This window comes from Podarcis bocagei (genome assembly GCF_964188305.1).
Source record: "Podarcis bocagei genome assembly, chromosome: 4".
Classification (NCBI taxonomy): Eukaryota; Metazoa; Chordata; class Lepidosauria; order Squamata; family Lacertidae; genus Podarcis; species Podarcis bocagei.
In genome coordinates, this window is record NC_138128.1 from 4049162 (window position 1) to 4074870 (window position 25709).

At 45.2% G+C, this 25709-nt stretch overlaps 1 protein-coding gene across 3 annotated transcripts in view; it reads right to left on the bottom strand.

Moving 5' to 3' along the window:
* Positions 1-25709, bottom strand: part of RUBCN (rubicon autophagy regulator) — a 189492-nt gene that overhangs the window by 20281 nt on the left and 143502 nt on the right. For 2 of the 3 annotated variants that reach the window (XM_081190076.1, XM_081190078.1), the window contains 7 exons: positions 15517-15670; positions 12275-12358; positions 11297-11456; positions 6916-7022; positions 5845-5998; positions 5181-5729; positions 1236-1280 (listed from right to left, as the gene is read on the bottom strand). In XM_081190076.1, the coding sequence (XP_081046202.1) occupies positions 1236-1280; positions 5181-5729; positions 5845-5998; positions 6916-7022; positions 11297-11456; positions 12275-12358; positions 15517-15670 (1253 nt within the window). The remainder of the gene's footprint in view (positions 1-1235; positions 1281-5180; positions 5730-5844; positions 5999-6915; positions 7023-11296; positions 11457-12274; positions 12359-15516; positions 15671-25709) is intronic. The other variant, XM_081190077.1, reaches the window with a different exon arrangement.

Consider the following 25709-nt stretch of genomic DNA (forward strand, 5'->3'; position numbering starts at 1 on the left):
TTATCCCTTCTTGAAACATTCCTATGAAGTCACTGCTGAAACTCTGGACCAGGTCACAAGGCCTTGTCCACAGTGGCCGTTCTCCAGCTTCCTGACCACACACAGAAGTCTGTCCTGACCTAGATTTCAAGTTTAGGAACAAGGCAACCTCTGAGAAACAGCTACTATAGGGAAAGGCTTGCATCACTTGGGCCAGAGCGTGGGCTTGACCTCCCCCAACAACTGAAGTTCCAGGGGCAGCGAAGGCTGAACAGGACGGCAGCTGGTTTTAGTGCTTTATCCCAGCTGATAATGGCACGGAAAGAAGGTGATGGAGGGAAATCAACATTTGAGAGCGTGTACATCCAGAACATGCAATGGCAAAGGAGAGGGTTGAACAAGGCAAGGGAGACACTGGTGTCAACTTCAATAGCTCAGAAGGTCAGGCCCAATTTAGAGCCACTTCATAGGTTATATTCCTGCCCTCCCCGCCCCCAATATGAAATGCACTTCCATGTAGGAAGCAATGCAGCACCTGCATGTGACAACTATGCAATGTGAAATATCACTGTCCAATATAAGCTACAGGGAAGTCTTCCTCATCTAGGAAAAATACAACAAATGAGGCAGTTCTTGCAGAGCTGTTTAGACTGGATAGAACCACTCTATAAATTGACACTTTTGGCATCGTAACCAATTTTGACAAAGCTCCGAACGCAGACCAAAATCTCTTTTATCAAAAAGCTTTGCCATATGGGTTGCACCAAGAAGTAGAAAGCCATGATCTTTGCACTTGGACATCTCAGAGCATGCAAAAAAACTGAGGAATGGTGGCTTCTTGGGTCAAAATGGTTAACTGCAAACTCTGCAGGACACAAAACACTCCCCCAAGACCCTTTCACAAGTAAGGAAGGCCCGTATGTAAATAGTGCCCTGAATTCAGGTCAAAAGCCACCAGGAATGAATCTCCTTCCTACCACACCTTAAAAACTAGGCAGGTAGACCTCTGAGCTTGCTCACCTTGCAGAAGAAAGCCCAGAAACCAACAATGGGCCAACAAGAATAGTTTAAAAAAACAACTCTTTTGTCACCCAGAGAACCTTCATTATGCGGTGAAAAGAAATGTTACAAATCAAAATGCTCCAGTTGTTGGAGGCTTCTTGAGGTTGACACCAGAGGGCTTCCATTTTACAAAGACCTTGCAGTCAGTGCAGAAGATGCTGATGAAGGGGTTTGCAATGTGCTGGCTCCCAAACCTGCAACAGGATCTTCTATTATAATGCTGATATCTCTGTGCCCCCCTAAGGACAGGCAGCAAAGCAGAAAAGGGAGCGTGAAGGAAGAGAGAGAAAAAGAGAGAGGAAAGTTACTTACCAAGGCAGAATCCTGTCTGCCACACTTTGGAGATGTTTTATTTGTTCTCCCTTTAAAGACCTCCAAAATGTTCTGCCATTGCCCATACCATGAACAATACAACAGTGCAGAGATCCCAAAACAAGGCCCCAAATTTGGGGGACCCCAGGGGCATACTTGATAATCTAAGAAACTGTTGTGGGTACCTGAATCCTTCCCCCACCAAAACCAGGCAAAACACCTATACCCCCCAAAAGCAACCTCCCTCACACCCACCCCTGCAAAAAAGGCAACTGTCCAAAGCACCATTTAAAACAAAAAGCAAAAACAACAATTAAATCCAAGGAGCCATGGTGCTAATGAGTGCCATGTTTGGGACCCCAATTTTAGAGTCATTTTCTTCAAGAAAAAAAAGGAGCCTTTCAGTCATTTCAGGTTCACCAAGTTCTTCTGCCCAATTGTAATTCCCTTTTTCTTTGCCACTTGGTGTGGCTGCTGTTGACCTCAGCATTATCCTTTTTCCAGCAGCCCCACACAATCTCACCAATATGCTCATGCAGATTATTATAAAGAAGCACGGTGACCAAGACTAGCGACATTGCAGCCACTGCAGGAATCAAGTGCATGACACTGGTGGTGGCCTCTAGGGTGGCAGGTCAGGCTCTGTGGGTCCATCTTGCAGAATTTTGAGCGTAGGAGCCACTAACTAGTGTGGGATTAACACCTATGCTAAGCATAGCACAGGCGTCCCCCTGTATATAGTTCTGGGCCCCTGTGCACATAAGTGAAATCGCGTAAATTGGGAAGCACCCTCTAAAAAGCTTCTAAATGCCTATTTCCCCCTGGTCTACTGCTCTTTCTCCAATCCAGACCAAAATATCTAGAATTAAAGCTCTGGGGCTGGACTGAGGATGTGCAAGAAAACAGAAGCAGCTGCTGCTGCTGCGCTACCCCACATGTCAGCTATTAAGTGGGGAGGCTGAGCAGCCTAAACAAAGCCCTGCTGCACCTCAGGTCTCTTCAGGGCTTCCTCTGCCCTCATTGACATCCTCTTCAGGCTTTGGGGAGGGTGCCCTCACAAGCCACAAGGACTCTCCAGCTCTTTCTGCTATTTGCTGGTATGATTTTATTTATTTCCAGCGGTCACAGAGCAGGGGTCAAGGAATTGGGCCTGCTATCATGTGTGTAAATTAATTGAGGGTACCATGCCTATGAATGCGCCTTGCTACTTGTAGCAGGAATCTTTACAATCCCTTTCTCAGCATGATATTCACTGTCTCGAGAAGTGCATTTCTAGATGTGGGCAAAGTTAAAATACTACTGGCTGAGTGGGGGGAAAGAATAATTGTGTTTTGTGTAGCTTGATAGATTTCTGGGGAGGGGTCAGCAGCTCAACAAAAGGCTACTAGTGACTCTGCATCTCCATGGCTACATCAGCAACTATATGAATGCTGTGCAGAGAAGGACGTTTGACATACAATTTGTTATTCCAGCAGCGTAAGTGTACATAGCACTTTGTAGGATTTCTTGAGCAAGTGAGAGGGGCTCTGTCTCCAAGGAGCCTACAATCCAAATGCCGGCCAGAAAGCCAAGAGAAGAAGAAAAGAAGCAAGCAAATGTGACCAAGTGCATTACCTGTACTCAGGTGTGGTTGCAACTGAGGGCAGGGATTAAAAGGTTAAAAGAAATGTGCACAGGGGGGAAAGGAAGGGTTTGAGGGGGGATGTGAAAGAAGGGAGATGGCCTCTCGTACTTGTCTAGAGAGGGACTTCCACAACTGGATAGCTCAGTTGGTTAGAGCATGGTGCTGATTACGCCAAGGTTGCAGGTTCAATCCCCATAAGGGACAACTGCATATTCCTGCCTTGCAGGGGGTTGGACTAAATGATCCTCAGGGTCCATTCCAGCTCTACAATTCTATGATTATTATTCTAACTGAAGGGCGGGAAAGGAGAACAGGCAAAGTTATGTTGGAAGATCATCACACAGCTGTGGTTAGAAGACCAAAGTCACAGACAGCTCTGTAAAGGAAACCACAGGAATAGCAAGGCTGTGGCCAGCTTTAGAGGCAGGAGAGCCAAGGAATTTCTGCTGGAAATGAAAGGGGATGGGAAGGCAGCCAAGGAAAGCATTTGAGAAGGGGCATCACAGGAGATGAGGGTGACTGGCAGACATGGGCAACAGTGGGTTCATGAAACATGGATTATTCGGCCATGAATTTTGACCACTTGCTTTGGGAGCTCCCTGTCTGCTTTTCTCTGATAGATAATTATAACAGCTCATCTTCCCAGCTTGATCTCCTTCTACCTGCTCCCCTAAGACCATCTATGACGTATGTCACAAATCAAAGGGAAAGGTGAACCAGGTTGACTGACGGGGGCAAAGTGGGACAAGGAGGGGGGATTAAAAAAGTTATTGAGAAGTGCCACACAGCTGCAACTTTCTGTTCACCAAATTTCTAGCTTCCCCCTCAAGACCTGCTTCTTTAACAAAGCCTTTCAAAACTCAGCTCAGAATTAGTCTTTAATACAACACCATAGGAAGGGCACCAGTTCAGTGGTACAACCTCTGCTTTGCATGCAGATGTAGGGCTTGGAGAAACCCCCCATAAGAAACCCTGGAGAGCTGTCAGTCAGTATGTAGACATTACTGAGCTGGATGGACCAATAGCCTGAGTCAATGTAAGGCAACTTCCTCTGTTCCCATAAAAAGGGCTTCCTATGTTCCACCCACAACATAGAGCAATCCAGTTTGGCTCACAAAACCATTTTCTCTCAAGCCACGCATCCCTGCCCTGTCAGGAAAAAGCAGCAATGCAAAAGCCAGCTGCAGGTGGCTGGAATGCAAAACAGAATGTTGATGTCTGCAACTGTACTAGTGGAGAAAGGGGGCAGTCCTTTCTCTGCTCTGAGCACCGGATGTTAGCTCAGAGTGTCATCTGACCTGTGCTGGAAGTGCAGGGGTGGAGCTGAGACTCTACTGCCGGAGTCTGGTGGGCACAGACACGTTTTCTCTGTACTGCTGAACAACAGGAATAAAAGACATGTAAAAGGACTCCTGTCTGTCTTTCTTTCCCCCCTCCCTGGGGAATGCAGGGAGGGAGAGAAGGAGGAGGCTGTGTTCTTCTCACGTTTGAGGAGAATCGCCGATTTACGACCTTGTCTGCCGGGAGACGCAGACGGAAGGTCAACAAGGATCCCAGCCGAATGCCTGGAGTGAGGCCAGACCCCAGCTGGAATCCTGACATGCCCATCAGCTGACACCCCTGATGATGTCAGCTGATGGGCAGGAGAAAAGGGTTTGATGCTACCTCGGCTGCACACCCTGTTCCAAGCAGGGAACAGGATCCTGCAGCCAAGGAAGCAGGATTTAATCTCCGCTGATCAGCTTAGCCTTTTGCTCTTTGGAGCTGGAGCAAGGTTGAAAGGTGGGCATGAGGCACTTCAGAGTGGTTTACAAAAACGCTTTGTGAAACACCTGCCCTCACCTCCATTTTGACATCGCACCTGCTAGGGATTTTGACAGGTGGGTGGTTCTGAACACCCGTCAAATTTGGCCCACAAAGCCAATTCTGATAAGGACCTGGCCCATGGAACCAACCAAAAAGATCCCCCCCCCCACCGCTGCAAAAGCCTAAGCTATAGCAAGCATGGGTGGGAGGGTAGGGCTTGGCTGCCTTGTACATCATTTCTGCTATTCATTCATTGTAACACCTTTCATGCAAATCCTGTCTTTTCTGTTAAGTGGGCAGCGACCATTACAGAAGTTGAACGTTTTTCCAGAGGCAGCTGAGTCTGTGCTCAACAGCAGCAGTCGTAAAATATCCAACTCTTTTGCCCACACCTTACCGTGAGTTTTCCCAGAGGCCACATTGGTGTCTGAATGGGAGCGTACATGGCTCCTCTTGAGCGCCCCATAGGAAGCTGCCGTCTGGCCCTCTGAGAAGCTGGACCTACGAAAGAGGCTCATCCCTCGGCTGCTGCTGCTGCCACCACTTGCTCCCTGATCTCCCAAGGAGGAAACGGACTGCTTTTGGGAGCTGCTGGACGAAAACAGGTTGGAGGTGCTGCTCTCAGCACTGTTGCTAGTGGATGTGCCAGACTGGGCTGGGCTACCGCAAGCCCGACTCTGCCGGCCCAGGTTCCCAATCGCCAGGTATTCTGGCCCGTCTGTGTCATCCTGGCTGGCTGCCCACGAGTCATCGTTGGCCGAGGTGCTGGCGCTCATCTCACCAGGAAGGGAGGCATCTTTCGGGGGAGAGACAGTGAGGTGAGGGAGAGGAGCGGCTTGCCACTGGGGGGACCTGCCCTCCGGCTGCCAATGAGATGAGGCACACTGGGAGTTTTCCTGAGGCTGGCTGGTGCCGCTGCAAACCCAAGTGTTTGATGGTCTCCTGTCTGGAAAGAGGTGGGGAAAGAAGGGGAAGCAGGGACTTGAGTATTTTAAGAAACAGAAATGGCAACAGAAAAGCACAACCTAAACTACTGCACTTTGAGGTGCTGGAGCTTTCACCTTGAATGCTGGCAGAGGCGGAGTAAAGACCTGAGAAGGAGCCAAAATACCGGTGGGTCGTGCATTCAGCTGGCGGGGTACATATGGATCCAGGAAGCGCTGTGAGACTTTGGCTCTTGGTCACAGGCACAGAGGACTCGCTCTTCCTGGCAAACTGAAAGAAGGACCTAGTTAATACACAAGGAAGTAGAGCTATAGAACCAGAAATGGAAGGAATCCAGTGGATTATCTGAATCAATCCATATTCAAGGAACAGGGTCCACATTTATTGATTGATTGATTGAGCCTGTGATCCCCAGATCAGCTGCCGTGGAATCCCTGGGTGTTGCAGAGGGCACATTCTAGGGACACTAACGTCAGCTGTGCCTCATCAACACTGTTGTCCCATGTTAAGTGTTGCCCTAAGAAAACTCTGTGTTGCAGGGAAAGGTGGGCAAGCAGCGTTTCAGAGAAGTTTGTGAACCGTTGCTGATCATCTTATTGAGGAACTCCCACTTGACGTCTGGCACCATGGAAAGCCACTCATTAAATCCAACATCTGCTCCAAGGTGACATAGCTAAAGCACATTCACTGATCCCTGGCCAAGCTTCTTTTCAAACCTCCAAGAAAGAAGAGTCACCCACAACTTCCCCAGCAGCTATTTCACTAACAGCTAGTCTTTAGAAGTAGCCCAGTAATTTCCTCATGTCTTATCCACTGTGGCTCTTTCTGAAAGCAGGCCTGGAAGCTAAGTGGAGCAACTAATAACAAACCCTGAAGCAATGGAGAAAATCCCCCAGAGTCCAGTCTACCTGACAGATGTTTCTGAACCAGCACTGCAATCTGCCTTCTCAAAGATATAGCTGGCTGAGCAATTTCCTCCTGACCAGCCATTTTGCAGAGCTACAGCAAATGCTCTGGGGCATTTAACCTCTGGGGTCAAGCAGTCAAGGCACTTCTTCAAGAGTCCCCTGCTTGCTCCTGAATGAGATATTGTGTGCAGGACAACAGCAGAGCAGCATCTGGGAGGAGGGAAGCAATGAGCAAAAGGGGAGGGGACACAAACAAGAAGCAGTGAGGATCCTTCTCACCATAGATGCATCTATCTGAGCTAGCAGCCGGGGGTTGTTCTGTTCGACAGCCTCCAAGCACTGTAACATGGCTGTCACATGAGCATCACTGAGCAGGAACGCTGAGTCTGCAAAAAGAAAAAAAAAGAAAAAAGGAAAAGTCAGGCTGATATAATAATAATAATAATAATAATAATAATAATAATACTACTACAGTGGTACCTCATGTTAAATACTTAATTCGTCCCGGAGGTCTGTACTTAACCTGAAACTGTTCTTAACCTGAAGTACCACTTTAGCTAATGGGGCTTCCTGCTGTGCCGCGTCTGTAACCTGAAGCGTCTGTAACCTGAAGCGTATGTAACCCGAGCTACCACTGTAATAATAATAATAATAATAATAATAATAATAATAATAATTTATACCATGCCCATCTGGCTGGGTTTCCCCAGCCATTCTGGGCAGCTTCCAACAGAATATTAAAATATAATAGTATTGGCTTATTGTTCCTTTACATGGTGAAGCATACAGTATTTGCATTCCTAATGTCCAGTCCTCTGGGCTTCATGCTACAGAAGAGAGGGGAGAGGAAGTACCCAAGGGACTCTCAGAAGGAAGGAAGGAAGGGACTTTCTACAAGCTATGTGTTACTTAGCTTTCTATTCTTCCCCAAGGGTGCTGAGCAATTTTAAAAAAAAAGTCAAATAAAAACCAAAAATAAAAGGATCCCCAGCAAAAATACTGAAGACTTTTATATATAAAAAAGTAGCCCTGAACTACTAAAACTCAAACTTGACTGTCTTACAGTCCTTCTCAGAAAGCATTCAATGCCCAATGAATTCACAGGGGAAAGATTTCTATGGTTGCGCAGCAGTCTTCAGAAACCTCTTGCAAGTTATAAATCAGACAGCTACCTAAATGAAGGTGTTGGGACAAGTATCCTCTGCTTTTCACTCACTTAGCACTTCCCAGTTGACATACAATCAGGGAGTTGGCCAGGTCAGGTGTCACAGAGTCCAAACCCTGCTGATGCAGTTTCCCTGCACACTGGAAACCTATCGTGTCAAGCAGGAGAATTCTAGGCTTGCCTTCTCCACAACTTAGTACAGTGGTGCCCCACAAGACGAAAGCCTCGCAAGACGGAAAACTCGCTAGACGAAAGAGTTTTCCGTTTTGGAGGTGCTTCGCAAAACGAATTTCCTATGGGCTTGCTTCGCAAGACGACAATGTCTTGCGAGTTCCTGCTGGTTTCCCCCCCCCCTTTCTAAGCCGCTAAGCCGCTTATCAGCTGATCCGATCAGCAGATAAGCCGCTAAAAGCCGCTAATAGCGCTAATCCGCTAATCCGTCAATGGGCTTGCTTCGCAAGACGAAAAAACCGCTAGACGAAGAGAATCACAGAACGGATTCTTTTCGTCTTGCGAGGCACCACTGTAGTTTGCACTGCAGTGCAGTAGAGATGGGTTCCTGTGTAAATGATTCTCGTGCCACACCTCTCACCAGAGAGTTCCTACAATTAGACACAGCCATGGAAGAAGCTACCTTTGCAGGAACAGTCCCCTAGTATGTTCCTCGACAGTTGCATCACCCATGGACACTCCATCTCAACAGAAGAATTGCAGAAACGGACTCTGCAGCTGTGTTACAACAACAAAGGCCTCTTGAATGTCTCCCTTCATGGCATGCCAATTAGGACAAGGGATCCCCCTCCTCCCCAGCCTTCATGGTACAAGCTCTACACACTTAAGGCTTTGTATCAACAGGCTGTGATCATAAGCATGCGGGGGCTGAGGATATAAAAAAGCAGAAGCAAGGGTTTGGGAGTTAAGGAAGTAGGCCCAAAGGAAAGAGCCCATTACAGTGGTACCTCGGGTTACAGACACTTCAGGTTACAGACTCCACTAATCCAGAAATAGTACCTCGGGTTAAGAACTTTGCTTCAGGATGAGAACAGAAATCGTGCTCCAGTGGCATGGCAGGAGCAAGAGGCCCCATTAGCTAAAGTGGTGCTTCAGGTTAAGAACAGTTTCAGGTTAAGAACGGACCTCCGGAACGAATTAAGTACTTAACCCGAGGTACCACTGTACTTAGTAGTAGATCACATGCTTTGAATGCAGAAGGTCCCAGGCTCAGTCCCAGTTAAAAGGATTTCAGATAGTAGGGCTGGGAAAGACTTTTCCAGATGGCCTTGCAAGAGCCGCTCCCAGTCAGAGCAGCTAACTCTAGCCTAGCTGGATTAATAGTCTGATGTGGTATAAGGGCAGCTTCCTTTGTTCCTGGGCATTTAGTCTTTCTACTCTTTGCCACAAAAGCAGGGTCCCATAGGCCTAGTTCTCACTTAAGTGGTAAGCCTGCTCCACTTCAGACTGCAGATGAGGGCTCATGCAATGGAAATATCCCTTGCACGCTGAAAACCAGCATGTCAGGAGAAGGCTAGACTAGAACCCTTGTCTTTGATGCTGTAGTATTCTATGCGAATTTTTGTTCGTTTTTTGGTATCAAATGGTTACAGCTCAGCAAGAATTAAGCCTGGGTCTCCCAAGAGAAGGCCAACAGAGAAGACTTCCTTCTTGACTGAGATGCAAGCCTTTTTTAGTGCAGGAGTTTGAGGTTTCCATGTCTATCCTGTACTTGACTTTCAGTGTTATCCATATTACGTGCTCTGTACACTGGCTCTTTTTAGGCAATGTGCTGTGCTGCATCTTGACTGCTATCATGCTCAACAGCTGAAAGAACAAGACAATGCACTGTCCCCACAGCTTGGGAAACTGCTTGCCTTTCCTCTCGCCCCAGGAACCTCAGCACACCCCAGACAGTGAGGAAAGAGAATCTGTTTCAACCTCCCTGCAGGCCACAGGATCAGACCAACCAAAGTACCCAAGAGTGGTGAATGACACGTAAGTGTCTATCATGAGAGGTCACTACAGGGTTGTTCACGCAGTGTGTTCATACATGTCATTCAGATATACCATGGGCTGCCAGAGAAGCTAAGAAGAGCCAGCAAGATCAGGCTAGCAACACGTCTAGTCCAACGTTCTGTTCTCACAGTGGCCAACCTGATACTTCTTGGGAAGACTGCAAGAAAGGATATGAGCACAACAGCACTCTTTCCCCTGGGGAATCCTAGTAACTGGTTTTAAGAACATGTTGATTATGAGAAGGGAGATAGAACACAGCCTTGCCACCCATGAATTGCCTAATCCTCTTTCACTACCTTTTGAGTCACTGGTTAAGCTCTTAATATATATATTTTTAGGCCAGTTATAGTATTTTATTTTGGCATTTTCCCATTTTTTATTGCTTACTTTTCCAGACATATTTATTAGTTTGCATTTGTATGTGCACATATATAATGTACAGAGCAAAACGAGACATCAAACAAAAATATTAGGCGGAGGATTTGCACTACAGTAAAACAAATTTAGCCAGGTCATCCATGTTTAAAAGAACATGAATATGAAGCACAAAAAGAGGATATGAAAATTGATGAACTGCCAGATAAATAAGGAAGCAGCTTTAATAAAGTGAAAGCAATACAACAGAACAGCTACAAAAGACATGATGTGAAACAATAGACGAGGCAGCACGGCTCATTGCTTCGTTTTCCCCCCCAGGGATGAGAAACCTTTTTCAGCCTAAGAGGCACATTCCCTCCTGGGAAACCTCCAGAGGAGCACATGCAAAACTCTGAGGAGCAACAGACGTGACTTTTTCCTTTACCCTTTTATCCAAAGATCCTGGGGCGGTATTGTAGTATTGTCTACAATGCCCAGCAGTGGCCCTACAGCAGAGGTCAGCAAACTTTTTCAGCAGGGGGCTGGTCCACTGTCCCTCAGACCTTCTGGGGGGATGGACTATTTTTTTTGGGGGGGGGGAATGAATGAATTCCTATGCCCCACAAATAACCCAGAGATGCATTTTAAATAAAAGCACACATTCTATTCATGTAAAAACACCAGGCAGGCCCCACAAATAACCCAGAGATGCATTTTAAATAAAATTCTACTCATGAAAAAACATGCTGATTCCCAGACCACCCATGGGCTGGATTTAGAATGCGATTGGGCTGGATCTGGCCCCCGGGCCTTAGTTTGCCTACCCATGCTCTACAGGGTTTCAGGCCTATGTGGAAATGCTGGGGATTGAAATTGCGATCTTCCACATGCAAAGCAGACAACCTACCACTGAGCCATGACCCTTCCACATCCCTTAAACAACATTTGCCAACATGGCCAGCCTGGCACATTAACCTCAGTTTTGGGGAAGGGGGAGGACGAGAGAAGCCACCTGTGTCTGCCTGAAAGCTGCCTCTTGTTTGCAGGCTGCCAAGTGCAGACCACAGGGTGCAAGAAAGAAGACGAATAGCACAAGAAAGAAGACGAAGAGGCCGGGTTTCATCTTACCTGCATAGAACTTCCTGGTGTACTGCTTGTTCCCAAGCAGAGGCTTCAGCTGAGCTGACAGGCAATGGAACTGCAGGCTGTGCTGGAGCCACGCCTCTGCAATGGCTCGATCACTGACGCCGTCGGTGTTCCGCTGTCCGTTCTCGTACAGGTTGATAAACTGGAAGACAGATGGTTCTTCCTCTGAAAAGCTGGCAGAGACTAGCAGGTAATGGACAGCAGCGTCCCAGAAGATCCCTGATTACACACTCCTCTTAGAATCTCTCTCAATTTGCCACTGTCCCTGGAAGTGTATGAGGGACTGCTGCTTGAGGCACCAGCAGACAAATGAGAGGCAGCATAGCCTAGGCTGCTGGAAAGCCACTCTATCAGCATCAGTTCCCCATTCGCACAACAGGGAAAATAATGGCCTCACTTTGCAAGCCGGAGATGTGTTATAACCCTTGGAGAAGGAGGAAGCTGTCTGCCCTTAGCAGACCCCATTTTCTTGCCTGATTGTTCTCTAAATGGAGACTGTAGCCGCAGCCCCAATACAACACACCTACATATGCTTTCCACGACAATCACGCCAATTTCCCCGTTTTATATCACAACTCTCGCCATTGGTCCAGTGTCAGAACTTGAGCTGCAGCAGGCAAAGGGAGCTTGATGGGAATTCAGTTATAGTTCAGTTATAAATCAGTTGTTGTTATTATTAATTATTATTATTAAACTTTCCTCAGGTCTGAAGCTGCTTGCATTTCCTCACCAACCTTGGGCTGCAGGTAAGAGTTTCCCATCAGCTCCCTCCCACCTGCCGTCAGCACTTTTTATTTGAGTTACTGGCTTCCTGCAAACAATCCCAGCAAGATTTGCCTTTCAGACCTTCCGCAAAGGTTAAAAACAACAAAGAGGCAAGTGACTTCTGCTCACCTCGACAAACATGTCCCCCACCTCCTGGCAAAACCAAGATTTTCTTTCCCCAAAACATGAGCTCACCTTTTCAATGTGATGGGCAGCATGTGGGCTCAGCCAACGGAGGTCCTTCACAAACTGCCAATAATCCCTCTGCCTGCAACACACCTGCCCAGGAAATACAGACAGTTAAAATTCCCCTGGCAGTGCCAGCTCAATATGTGCTCAGAGACCAGATTCATTAAGAGGCAGGCTTAGAAAGGGGAAGGAAATTAACTCCTTTACCGCTGTCAATTATGAACTACGGACCAAAACATGTCAGGTGGTCTGAAGTGCTACTTCTGAAATAATCTCTGTTACAGCTTAATTTGCATCTTCCTTCTCTCAAGCAGTTGCAAAAAGTCAGACAAGAACAGAGTCAAGAATTCAATGCCTTCCTGATATCTGGAACGTGCTGCATTCAGGTTAAGCAAATCAATCACCTGGTTGGTACATAATGTTAAATCATAGTTTATCAAACTATGCTTTAGTGTTATGTGTGTACCCTGCCCAGCAGCTTACCTATTATTTATTGCCAAAAACTGATGATCTGAAGTCATGGGTTTTTGCTGGCTTATGAAACTTGGCTTGTTTTAAACATGGTTTAACATTACGTGTAAATTCAATAGTTTTCCTTACCCATGGTTTGTTTGAAAACATACACACCAACACTCACAAAACTACAAAGGCTTGAGGCCAGAGTAACTGTTGTGCCATCAGCATATTGCTGACAATGTACTCAAAAACTCTGGATGACCTCACTGAGCATATGGGATAAAACTGAACCTTGAGGGACCCCACACTGAAAGCTCCACGAGGCTGAAGAGCACTCCCCAATTATCACCCTCTGGAAACGACCATCCAAATAGGACCGGAAATACCGAACAGTGGTGCCACCTACCCCTAACTTGGACAGTCACTCCAGAAGGATACCATGATGGAAAGCCGCTGAGAAGTTGAGGTGAATTAATGGGTACACATTTCCCCTGTCTTCCTCTTAACAGAAGTCATACAAGGTGACCAAAGCAGTTTCTGTGCCCAAACCGGGCCTAAAACCCAATTGAAATGAATCTAAAAATACCCATTTCCTCCAACAGCGTCTGGATCTGGTCTGTGACTACCTGCTCAAGAACCTTGCCCAAGAATATAACATCTTAATTACATTGCTATGGCTCAACCTTTCCCAGGCAACAAATTATATATTTTTATAGCGGGAACAGTTATATCCTGTCTTTCTGATTAAAATTATCAAGGGGGCTAATATACATTAAGAGCAGCTGTATGGATGGAGTAGACAATGAATGGTGCAAATACAAATGGAACTAAATTAGGTTAGACAGGAAGGCCAAAGCAAACACACTACCACATTACACCTCCTGACAGCTAGAGTTTTATAAACAAGAACACGTTTTCTAGAGCAGCCAACATTAATATAACACTGAACCAAATAAGAATCAGTGTATTTTTGAAGCGACAATACCAAGGCTTTCAAGATACCAGATTTTGCATGGATGTAGGAACCTTAAGGTGTCTGCATTCATGCTCTTATTTAACTGTGCCAAAATTCCCAAGATGTTGATTTCTTCTCTCTATGGAGAAAATGCACTGATCACTAGTAACTTTGGTTACAGCTTATCCACTACAAGCAATGATTGTTCTGTGCATGTTCAAAATATGTGCGACTGTGCACATATGCATCGCCACAACCTAGAAGTGCCCGGAAAAAGGGGGGGTCAGGGGCATAACCGGGCAGGGGCGTAACAGGGAGGAGAGCACTTACACAAGCTCCACCAATGCGTGCAAGGGTCAGGAATGCAAACCCCGCACAAAACGGGAGTAGTTGCCTGTATTGCAACCAACAGCCTGATTTTATCTCTGGAGGACTGCAAAAGCCCTACAGAACAGATTATTACTAATTATGATCTCAAAAGGACAATATTCCATTCCACAAGATGATAAAGGCAAGTTAATGATTTATTCTTGCAACTACAGTGGCAGAAGAAACTGTTGGTTGTTGTGGGAGTGAAGGTATTAATGCTGTTCGACATCTAACGGCAGCACAGCTAGGGAACTGGATGTCTAGACTAGAGGACTGGACCAATTCACAGAGGACAAGGCTATCAATGCCACAATGGCTATATTCCACCTCCACCAGAGGCAACATGCCTTGAATAGCAGCTGCTGGGAATCACAGGTGGGAGTGCCATGGTGCTCATATCCTGCTTGCAGGCTTCCCACAGGCATCTGGTCAGCCACTGTGAGAACAGGATGCTGGACTAGTTGGGCCATTGGCCTGGTGCTCTTATGTGCATGCTCAGAAGTACCACTACTCTAAAAAATGTGCAGGGGGAGGCATGATGGAGCTTCGTAAAATCATGAACAGTGTGAAGAGAACAAAACTTTCAAGTTCAGAGAGAACCTATTTCCCAGGTGAGCCTCTTCAGGAAAAGCAGGAGCTATCACCCTGGAGACAGGAAGGACTGAACGGCCTCGGTCCAGTATACCTGAAGGAGCGTCTCCACCCCCATCGTTCTACCCGGACACTGAGGTCCAGCACCGAGGGCCTTCTGGCGGTTCCCTCACTGCGAGAAGCCAAGTTACAGTGAACCAGGCAGAGGGCCTTCTTGGTAGTGGCGCCCTCCCTGTGGAACGCCCTCCCACCAGATGTCAAAGAGAACAACAAATACCAGACTTTTAGAAGACATCTGAAGGCAGCCCTGTTTAGGGAAGCTTTTAATGTTTGATGTATCACAGTATTTTAATATTCTTTTGGAAGCCGCCCAGAGTGGCTGGGGAAACCCAGCCAGATGGGCGGGGTATAAATAATAATAATAATAATAATAATAATAATAATAATTATTATTATTATTATTATTATTATTATTATTATTATTATGAACGCTGAAAATGACTGCAGATAGGGAGACAAAAGGGCTTGCCTAAGGTCACCTAGGAAAGGAAATATGATCTAACTAACTCTTGGATCACAGCTCTACTATACCTGCTCTCCCCCCCTTTTTTTTTCTCTTTTTTACGAAAACAAACACTAGTTGGCCTAGGTCTCAGTCTTGCCTCACTTCTTCCTTAGCATCTTGTTCTGTGGATGCAACCCAACTACTAACATTCCTATCTATTCTCGTCCAAGACATGACATCTAGGTCAGATTTTAGAAAAGATGATTAAGGGATCCATTTTATGGCTGTCCCAGGTAAACACCGGTCATGATAACCACCTGCTAAAGCAGCAGTAAGAGTATAAACTCCAGAGAAAGCCGAGAAAAAGCCTACCTTGTCTGGAATGAGCCCATGATACAGAATGCTGTGCATGTCCCTGCAGAGTCGCTCCAAGCCACCATACTTAGACCAGACGTTGGGATTGTTTATAGACACCAAACCTTCCACTGTCGTCTTCAGGTTGCCCAGCAACTTCCAGTGCTCCTTCCTGAAAAATGCAGACCATCAGTTCTGTTGCGCAGACAAAATTCCCTCGCTGCTTTGTGACCCTTTACAATGTCATCATTGTAGAAAAACAGTAACATAAGCAGGATGTGGTGTCACCAGTTCAAGTTCAACAGAAACCCCATCCATGCTGTTCCAACGCAACTATTTATGCCAGTACAGATGGCGCGACAGCTCCTCTGCTGCAGTCCTGGTTGGAGAGCTTCCTCCCAAGCATTTTCCCTTGTGACAGCCACACTTTAACAACATTTCTTCTTCTTTTTTAAAGAAAGAACGCTTAAAATGGTAAATTATAAATTATAAACTTATCATGGTCTGGAGAAAGGCAGACACAGAAATTTCTTTGGGAGGTAGGGCAGGATAGAATAATCATTTTAAAAATAAAAAAATAGAATCATCAACGTCTCTCACACAGATTCACAGAGGTTGAAGGGGCCACGAGGATCATCTAGTCGAATTCCCTGCAATGCAGAAATCTTTCACCCAATGTGGGGCTCAAACCAGTGCCAGGACCACAGTGGCCAAGCTATGGGGAGTGGGGGAAAGCTTGGGGATGTACCACCATCCAGCTCTCTTAGTGGCTTCCCACAACAGGAGCATCTCAAGGACCATGTTTGCCTTAGGTGGGGGGGCGGGGTGAGAAGCAGGAGCAGCTTCTAAAACGAACTACCGGTAATTGCCTTTTCCTCTTATCATAACTTTTTACAAAAATCTGCTGATTGTGATAAGAATATTATGTAAACCACTTAAGTGCGCCTAAAAAGCAGTTAATAAACACCCTTGAATAAATAAATTATTATTATTTTGGTCCAAGAACGGCCACAGCTATCTTACAACGGAAGATAAGCAAGAATGGTGGTGAATCGTTTCTCCAAGCAGCTTATATTCTATGACAGCAGAGCAGAAAGGGGGGGGGCAAAAGTAACATGAAATGAACGTGTGTTTTCTTCTTCCACTGCTTGGTTTGCACTGCACTCTTTGTGTTTTAATTGCTTTTTAGTCTTACGTGTGTAGATACCACTATTGGGTAGAAGGCCAGCATTTCAAATACATGAACACCATTACATTAAATTGGGGTGAGGAGTGGAGCAAATTCAGTAATGGAAACTGGGGGGGGGGGGATTGCAAGAGTGAGAGGTCATGCCATGTATGGTGTTCTGGGAGGGTGCCCCAGACAGGGGGCCAAAAGTGTTTAAACAAAGCAGGGAGCTTTGAGGCAATTGAGGGTGGTGGAGTTTAGGGTCGAGGGCTTTGTAAGCCAGAGAACAGAAGAACAGAAAAGAGGACTGTCAGGCTCTGAGCTAGGATTATATTTAGAAGCCTCCTCCTGTTTTTGTCTGCACCAGACAACCTGCCTTGCACATTAAGAATAGAACTGGACACCCCTGGACAGACACAAAAAACCCAACCGAAGCCCAAAAACCCCCAGAAGGCTGCCCTAGGACAGGAGCTGCATTTGTTCATTGCTTTTATGAATGCTCATAACACCACTGCACACATGTAAAAGACTGTAAAGTAACATAACATTATGTGTAATAAAACTGTAATTTAATTGTCATATCAGAAAATTGCAAAGCACAGTTCCTGATGGCAATAACATATCATATTACTATTAACCTTCTATATGTATTATTGTCATAAAGTCCAAGGATTGTCAAGTCCCAAGCTCATGAAAATCAGAGTAAAAACTCAACCACAGGGAAGATATCATGTCTTCCCTGCAGAGCAATTTAAAAATTGCAAGAGCATGTTTAGTAAAAGCTTATGCAGACTCTACCACATCCTGAATGACATGAATGAAGCACTCTGGTAATTTGCTACTTTCTTATGGCGGATAGGAATTGCTTTTGAATCAGTCTCTTATCTACAAATGCCACACTCTTATGACTGCCTTAACAGTGTTCTCTTTCTCCCCCCCCCCCAAAAAAAAAAAACCACACACATGGCCACAACAGGGAGAAACTGTAGGAACAGGAGGTAAACTTGGGGTCCAAATGCTCACAACCACAGTTCTGGGCTAGTTGTGCACATTTCTGCCATACACGAGCTTTATGCAGAATGATCTCAGCCTCTCTCCCTTGGATCTCGCAACTCCACCCCAGAGCACCTGAACTTCTTTACAAGAGAGCTGCTGTGTTCCAATTACTGCTACCAATATGTGTTCAAATACTGAGCTGGCAATTATCAGCTCGAGAGCCCAGGACAAATGGTGACGAATCAGGACAGGGTAGCAAGAGAAGGAAGAAGAGCGGCAGGGGGTGGGGAAGAGAATCGCTTCCTCAGCAAGTCCTTGCAAAGCTGGCTTAAAGAACAGCAACAGATCTGTCACATTCCTACAAATGAGTCACTCTACTACACTGGAATGCCATTTTTTAAATTTATTTTTTGCTTTTTCAAGAAGGCATCCAATGGCTCACTGAGCCAAAATTGTATTTAATGTTCTCTGTATTCCATTTCTACCCTGTAAACCATTTCTACCCTGCATCTTCCTCCCAAATTGAGTTCCCAGAATGACTTACAAACCAGGAAAAGCATAACAACAACAACAACAACAACAACAACAACAACAACAACAACAACAACAACTAAGCAGCCTCAGCAGCAAAACAACAATACACCCAGAAATGGCAGGGTGGCACACAAAATGTGTGTTCAAGCAAAACAGTTGTCACTTGCTGTCCAAATGTGTTAATGTATGAAGAGCACCGAAGTCCTTGGAATTCACTGTGCCAACCTCTGGCTGCAGATGAGAAAACACAATCATGTGCCCCTATAAGCTGCATTTCAGAGCAAGAGGGATAAGAAGAGCCTGGAAATGGCCAGAGGGGACAGCCCTGTTGGTCTAGGGCAGGGGTCTGCAACCCGCGGCTCCGGAGCCGCATGTGGCTCTTTTACACCTTTGCTGCGTCTCTGGGGCGGATACTAGCGAGGGGAGGAGGCGCATTGTGCGCCCCGACACTCCCCACTGTGGCGGGCGCTGTACTGGCTGTGACGTCGCATGGGGGCGGGGCGTGCGTTAGTCACGCACCGTCCCGACGTCACCTTCCCGCCCACCCGCCCGCTATAATGTAAGGGGCATGTACGCTGGTCACTGCATTGAAAGGGGACATGTACGCTGGTCACTGTTTTGAAGGGGAGTGAAGAACACACACACACACAAAGGTAACTTGTTAATTTAACGTTTATTTCTATGAGGAGGAGTAATTCTGAGGGGTCAAACAAAGAAATAATAAAAAAGTGACAAAAAAGTTATTTTTATAATGACGAGTTTTGTGGCTCCCAGTTTTTTTTCCCTTCGGAAACGGGTCCAAGTGGCTCTTTTTGTCTTAAAGGTTGCAGACCCCTGGCCTAGGGTTCCGCTTGCAGGGAGCCCACAGCCATCTGGCTGGCAACTGTGAGAACTGGATGCTGGAAAGATGGTCCTTTGGTCTGATCCAGCAAGAATCATATGTTCTTATTGCCTGCAATGTGTGGGATACACAAAGTCAGGACATACAGACCAAGTCCACATCCAGAACTTCCCAAGGCCTACAGCTATTTTTGCAGTGAAATATAACATTATCCTTTTTGGTTCACTTAATTGTTTCTGAAAAGTACTCTCATCCAAAAGTTGCTATTGAGGGACACCCACCAGGAACTCTGAAAGGGCCATTCCTGCTTGTCTCCCAACTTGAAAAGGTTGCCTGAAAAGCGGAGACTTAAACACAAACCTTTTTGAATGCAAGAGTTTGGTTTCCAAGACAACGAGCAGCAAATTGGCTTATGCCATCAAGCCTATTCCTCCCATAAAGCTGGTTCTCCTGGGAAATGGAAACTAAATCTTAAGGCAATGATCTAAGTTGACAGATGACTCACAATCAGCTCACTTTCCTTCCAACCAAGTTGGCGTGGGGAAAGAGAGAGCTGACAGACTGAGAGAAAACAGACCGTAAACCAGCATGCACAATGGCTGTAGCCACAGACACACATTAGGGCAACTTTCACCTTAAGAAAACCCTGAAGTTATTAACTAGCACAGCCTCTGGAACAGGGCAGGAGCTGAAGCAAGGAGGGAGTGCGTGAACAGGGTCCTTTCCTTATGAGATGGGCAACTTATCAGACCTAGTTATAGCCCAGCATCCCATTTCCCACATTGGCCAACCAGATGCCTACAGGAAGCCCTTGAGCAGGGACACGCTGGCCACAGCTAGCTCTTGCTCTTGTTCTCCAGCAGCTGGAATTTGAAGGTATGCAGCATCTGAACCTGGAGGATGCATTTTGCCATCATTAATAGCAGCCATTGTCATGCCACTATTTCAAAAATGTTGGTTTGGAAGAACATTACTAGAGTAGGACAGTTTTCACATTCCCCTAGGGCTTCTCTCAGTCATGGGCATGAAAAGATGCAGGGCAAAAGTTCACATATCAGTCATCAATAGCATCATCCTCATGGTGAAGAACTGGGAAAGGTCCATGCAAAGTATTGGAAGACACAAGAACTACCCACCCTGGAAGAATGGCAGATGAAGGTGATGGACTACATGGAATTGGCTGAAATGACTGGCAGAATCCGAGACCAGGGAGAAGAGTCGGTGGAAGAAGATTGGAAGAAATTTAAAGACTATTTACAGAAATATTGCAAAATTAATGAATGTTAGAATGATGTTGGATTGAAGTTAAGTGGTTTCTAGCTGTAATGGTATAAAATATGAAAAAAATGGATTTTTAACAGGTAAATTTAGGTTACAATATATCAAGATTAAAGATCAGGATAAAATAAGGAGGGAAAGGAATTGCTGAACTAATAAATTGAACTGGAATACAAGAAGGGGAGGTATGAGGAGGTCCGGGAAACAAGTAAATGAAAGATAAGTGATGAAAAGATTGAATTGTTTTTAACTATTTTTATTTTGTATTTTTTCTTTTCTCTTTTTCATTTTGTAACATTGTAAAAACCTTAATAAATATTTATTTAAAAAAAAAGAACTGGGAAAGGTCCAGAATCATGCCCCATTTTGGGCGATGCTTACTGCATTGTAGGGGGTTGGACTAGATGACCCTCGTGGTCCCTTCCAACTCTACGAGTATATGAAATGTAGGGAATTGTCACCCCTGTTTTATGAAAGACGGCCACCTTCCGTAACATCTTTCCTACGCTCCAAAGGAGAGGCTCTTCTCTGTGTTCCAACACAGGCCAAGGTAAAATTCTTGGGGATGTTCAACAGGGCCTTTTCTGTGGCCATGCCACACTTAAGAAAACCATCAGAGTCTAGTTGCTGTGCCTTCTAGCCCAGCAAGCAGTGGACAATTAGGGAAGCCTGCAAAGCAGGATGTGAGTGCAGCAGCACTCGCCCCCCTTGTGATTCCCAGCAACCAGTATTCAGAGAAATAATGACTCCAACCTAAAACAAGAAAATCCTTAATAAAATATAAAAAAAATGACTCCAACCCTGGAGGCAGAAGAACGCAAACCATTCTGACTGGTAGCCATTGACAGCTACTCTTTTAAAGCCATTCAAGTTGGTGACCATCATTATGTCTTGTGGGAGTGGATTCCATGCAAAAAGTATGCACAAATGGAATTCCTTTCTACAGGTGGTTTGTCTGACCACCTTCTTTTGTACTTTGTGCTGCCTAGTTTAGCCTATTTAAGTTTTCCACTCACCTATATGCTAGCTATTATGCTGACTGGTTTTTAGTCTGACATGCTGCCTTTTACACCTTTTTTACTTTCACGTGTTTTGGGAGTTTTTTTTAACTTGTTTTAATGAAAGAGTTATTCAACACCTATGTTTTTAAAATATATTTTATATCCTGCTGGCCTCAATATCTCACTCCTATTGCCACTAATTGGCCCAGATGAAGAGACAGGTATTTAGCTAGTACTGAATGATGTCGGTGCCAGCTGAAGTTCAGGGAGGAGAGCATGCCATGGTTCCCCCATTTTAAAAAAATGGTAAGGAAGGATACAAATTATCTTAAAACAATTAAAATATTTCACACACCCGAAGTACGCAAGAGGCATGCATTAGGTTTATCTATAAATTGGCTAGGTTTATGATTTAGAGATATTATACACCTAGGAAAAAATCCAAACTAGTTACTAAAGCCGCAATTCTTTTCACACTTAACTGATCCAAGAGTAAGCATCACTGAACTCAATAGGGGATAATTCTATGTAAACAATGCATATTGCATTGTAAATTGTCTAAATTGAGCTAACAGAGATGCAAAAGGTCTCTGTACAAACAAGTTCTGACGTCTGTCTTCACCTGCACAGATTATGCCAGAGCTTGACAGCATTGGTGTCATGGGTAGATATAAAAGTCATCAAGCTTAGCAATGCAAAGCATGTGGGTTTCAAGGGAGGAAGCACTGCAAACAGTCTCTTAGTAGGCAGATCCAAGCTAGGTCCAGCTCTCCCCCACCCCCTTGTCCCTGAAATGCACAAATGACCACCCAAACTAGGTAACACAACAGCAGCCTTTGAGGGGCCTGCCTTCTGTTGGCCTGTAGCCCTGTGCAAAATTTTGAGTTACACATAACTCTAGAGCACAGTTTTAATTAGGCAACTGTTGGAAATGACTAAGCCCTTATCTCTTTTATCAAGATTTAGGAGCGCTTCACATTTTAGTGTATACCTTTGACACGCAGGTGTCAAGGCGGGGAGAGAAACAATCACAGCCACTGAAAGTGCTTCATAGTGTTCTGTATTACTCAAAAGCTGACACCCTATTGGCCTGCTTTTTTCCTCTTAAATTCTGAGAAGACAGTTTTCACTAAAAGCTATATTTATACCTTGCAACATAAGTCTGCTCTTTCCCAAATCAATCTTCTATCTCTCAGAAATATTCCACACACATATTCTACTGATCACCGACCTTGTTTAATGCAGGAGATCCTAACAGAGACTACCCTGAGGTTGTCCATAAAGGCTTTTTTTAATGGTGCCTTTCCAACAAGTTGCCCAAGTCAGAGTACAGTGGTACCTCGGGTTACATACGCTTCAGGTTACAGACTCCGCTAACCCAGAAATAGTACCTCGGGTTAAGAACTTTGCTTCAGGATGAGAACAGAAATTGCACAGCAGCGGTGCGGCAGCAGCGGGAGGCCCCATTAGCTAAAGTGGTGCTTCAGGTTAAGAACAGTTTCAGGTTAAGAACGGACCGCCGGAACGAATTAAGTACGTAACCAGAGGTACCACTGTACACCTATTTGAAACTAACAGCCACCAAATTTCTACCCTCCTGTGTCTTCTTGTGTTCCATTGCATGACTAAGATAGCAAGTTTCTAGTCCTTAAGCATGCAGAAAAGCATGAAAAGAAAATTATCTAGTAAAAGTCAGATGATGAGACTGAATTTCCACTGAGCAGCAAAAGAATACCCTTTGATATTACTTCCCACCCACATACACACAAACCCTTTGCTAGTTCCTCTTATATCTATTATTGCCTGGTCCTAATCCCTGTTCCTAAATCCCACTGATCCAAATTGCAAGACCCCACAATTCAGGGGTTAGGCATATGCTTTGCAATTGCTATTATCTCCAGTTAAACAATCTCAGCCTGCAGGACTTGAAATAACCCCAGCTTGAGATCTGGGAAACCTGATGCCAATCAGAACAGACAATTTTGGACCAATGAATCTATTATCTGACTCTATGTAGGGCAGAAATATATGTTCAAAGTATCTTTTGTACACTCCTTTAGTGACTTCACCCCTCTCCATGAAAGTCAAGTTCTTTGACAACTCAGCTACCAGAAGCAAAATATTCTGGTCTGCACAATTTATTGTTAACGGCGTAAGATTTCCACAGGAAAATAATGGAGTTTCTGCATACTGCACAGCAAGCACCAAACACATATTGGACATCATATAGATGTTAAAATGTACAACAGTAAATAAGCAACATCATTTCTGCCCCAAAAAAGAGATGTAAATAAACTAAATATTTATGTGACTGATGTCCTTTTGCAATGGGCCTCAGTGGCTGCTCTGTCATCTACATACCCAGTGAACTTCACATCATGTGGGAGTTTTTAAGTTCTACAGAACTCTTCTTCAAGCTAGATTCCAACAATCAGCTTTGCTTTATTTTTTAATGTGAAATAAAGCATGGTCCTTTACTTACTGGCATGAATCTTGTTTAGCCCCAACAAAGTGTTTCCCCCCTCCTTTACAAAAAATTAAAACATGCAGTCTGACAAACAGTTCTGTGTAAGAAGCCCTACTCAATTAGGTCAATGGCCCATCTAGCCCAGGACTGTCCTCATAAGCAGCCAATGAGATATCCAAGGATAGCCTGGAAGCAGAATGGGAGCATGACAGCACATTCCCCAACTAAAATTCCTAGCAAATAGAACATAGTCATCAGGGTTAGCAGTCACTGATGACCTTATCCTCCATTAATTTGTCTAATCCTCTTTTGAAGCCATCCAAGTTGCTGGCCATCATTGCCTCCTGTGGCAGTGAGTTCCATAGTTTTAACAAGGGGCCGTGTGAACAAGTACTTTCTTTTATCTGCCCTGAATCTTCCAACATTCAGCTTCTAGTAATTATTATTATTTTATTATTTATACCCCACCCATCTGGCTGGGTTTCCCCAGCCACTCTGGGCAACTTACAGAATATATAAAGCATCAAACATTGAAAGCTTCCTGATACAGGGCTGCCTTCAGATGTCTTCTAAAAGTTGCATAGTTCTTTATCTACTTGACATACTAGTGTTCTAGTATTATGAGAGAAGGAGAAAAACCTCTCTTCGCACTTCCTTCACACCATGCATAATTTTATACCTCTCTGCAATGCTCGCACGCCCTCTTTCATTTTCATTTTCTTTAAACTTGTGAGCTTGCAAGGAAATTCTCGCCTCAGTAAGTGAATCTGGGTCAGTCCTACACAACCTTTCCGTTGTTCAAACATAAAAAGCCCTGGTGAAGAGACTCCGGCACACACCTCCTAGTGACACAACCGAACTCCCTTCTCCATCCTCCTCCTCCCACACCGCCCCATACAATATAGAGTGGTATCACAGGTTAAGAACTTCATTCGTTCTGGAGGTCCGTTCTTAACCTGAAACTGTTCTTAACCTGAAGCACCACTTTAGCTAATGGGGCCTCCCGCTGCTGCCGTGCCGCCGGAGCACGATTTCTGTTCTCAACCTGAAGCAAAGTTCTTAACCCAAGGTACTATTTCTGGGTTAGTGGAGTCTGTAACCTGAAGCTTATGTAACCCAAGGTACCACTGTACTGTAATACAGCATTGCTTCAATACAATGTAACATCAAGACATGTCATCGAATTCTTTGCCCTTTTCCAAATAAGTGTTTGGAGATTAGCATGATAAAGATATACGGCTTGTAGCCATGGTCAGCTGTTTACATTTTGAATTTGGAAGGACAAATTATCCTTTTTAGCTTAGTTTATCTTTATACCATTGGTGATGTGACTCTTGGATCACACCATCTCCACCTTTACTCTTGAGTTAATTCTTATACAGTGGTACCTCAGGTTACATACGCTTCAGGTTACATACGTTTCAGGTTACAGACTCCGCTAACCCAGATATAGTACCTCGGGTTAAGAACTTTGCTTCAGGATGAGAACAGAAATTGTGTAGCGGTTGCGGGAGGCCCCATTAGCTAAAGTGGTGCTTCAGGTTAAGAACAGTTTCAGGCTAAGAACGGACCTCCGGAACGAATTAAGTACTTAACCTGAGGTACCACTATATCTGGTAGGGAGATCCCAGACTATACACAACCTCTTCAAGACGTCCATAAAGGCGTTACGCGTTTTCATCTCCTAATCAATTGAGGCTTACAAGTCATGCCCCAGTGTCACCCAAGGTCCCATCCCCAAACGGGCTACTTTCCATGGCCACCCTCTCCAGCCTGTAACTCCCCACCCCGCCCGCATTGCCTCAGCCCTCCCCGCCTCAGCAAACTCCCCTCTCCCCACAAATAGCCCCACCACCACCATCATCATCATGGGCTCTTTCCCGGCCCCACAACTCACTCCCCGCCCGCAATGCCTCAGCAAACTCC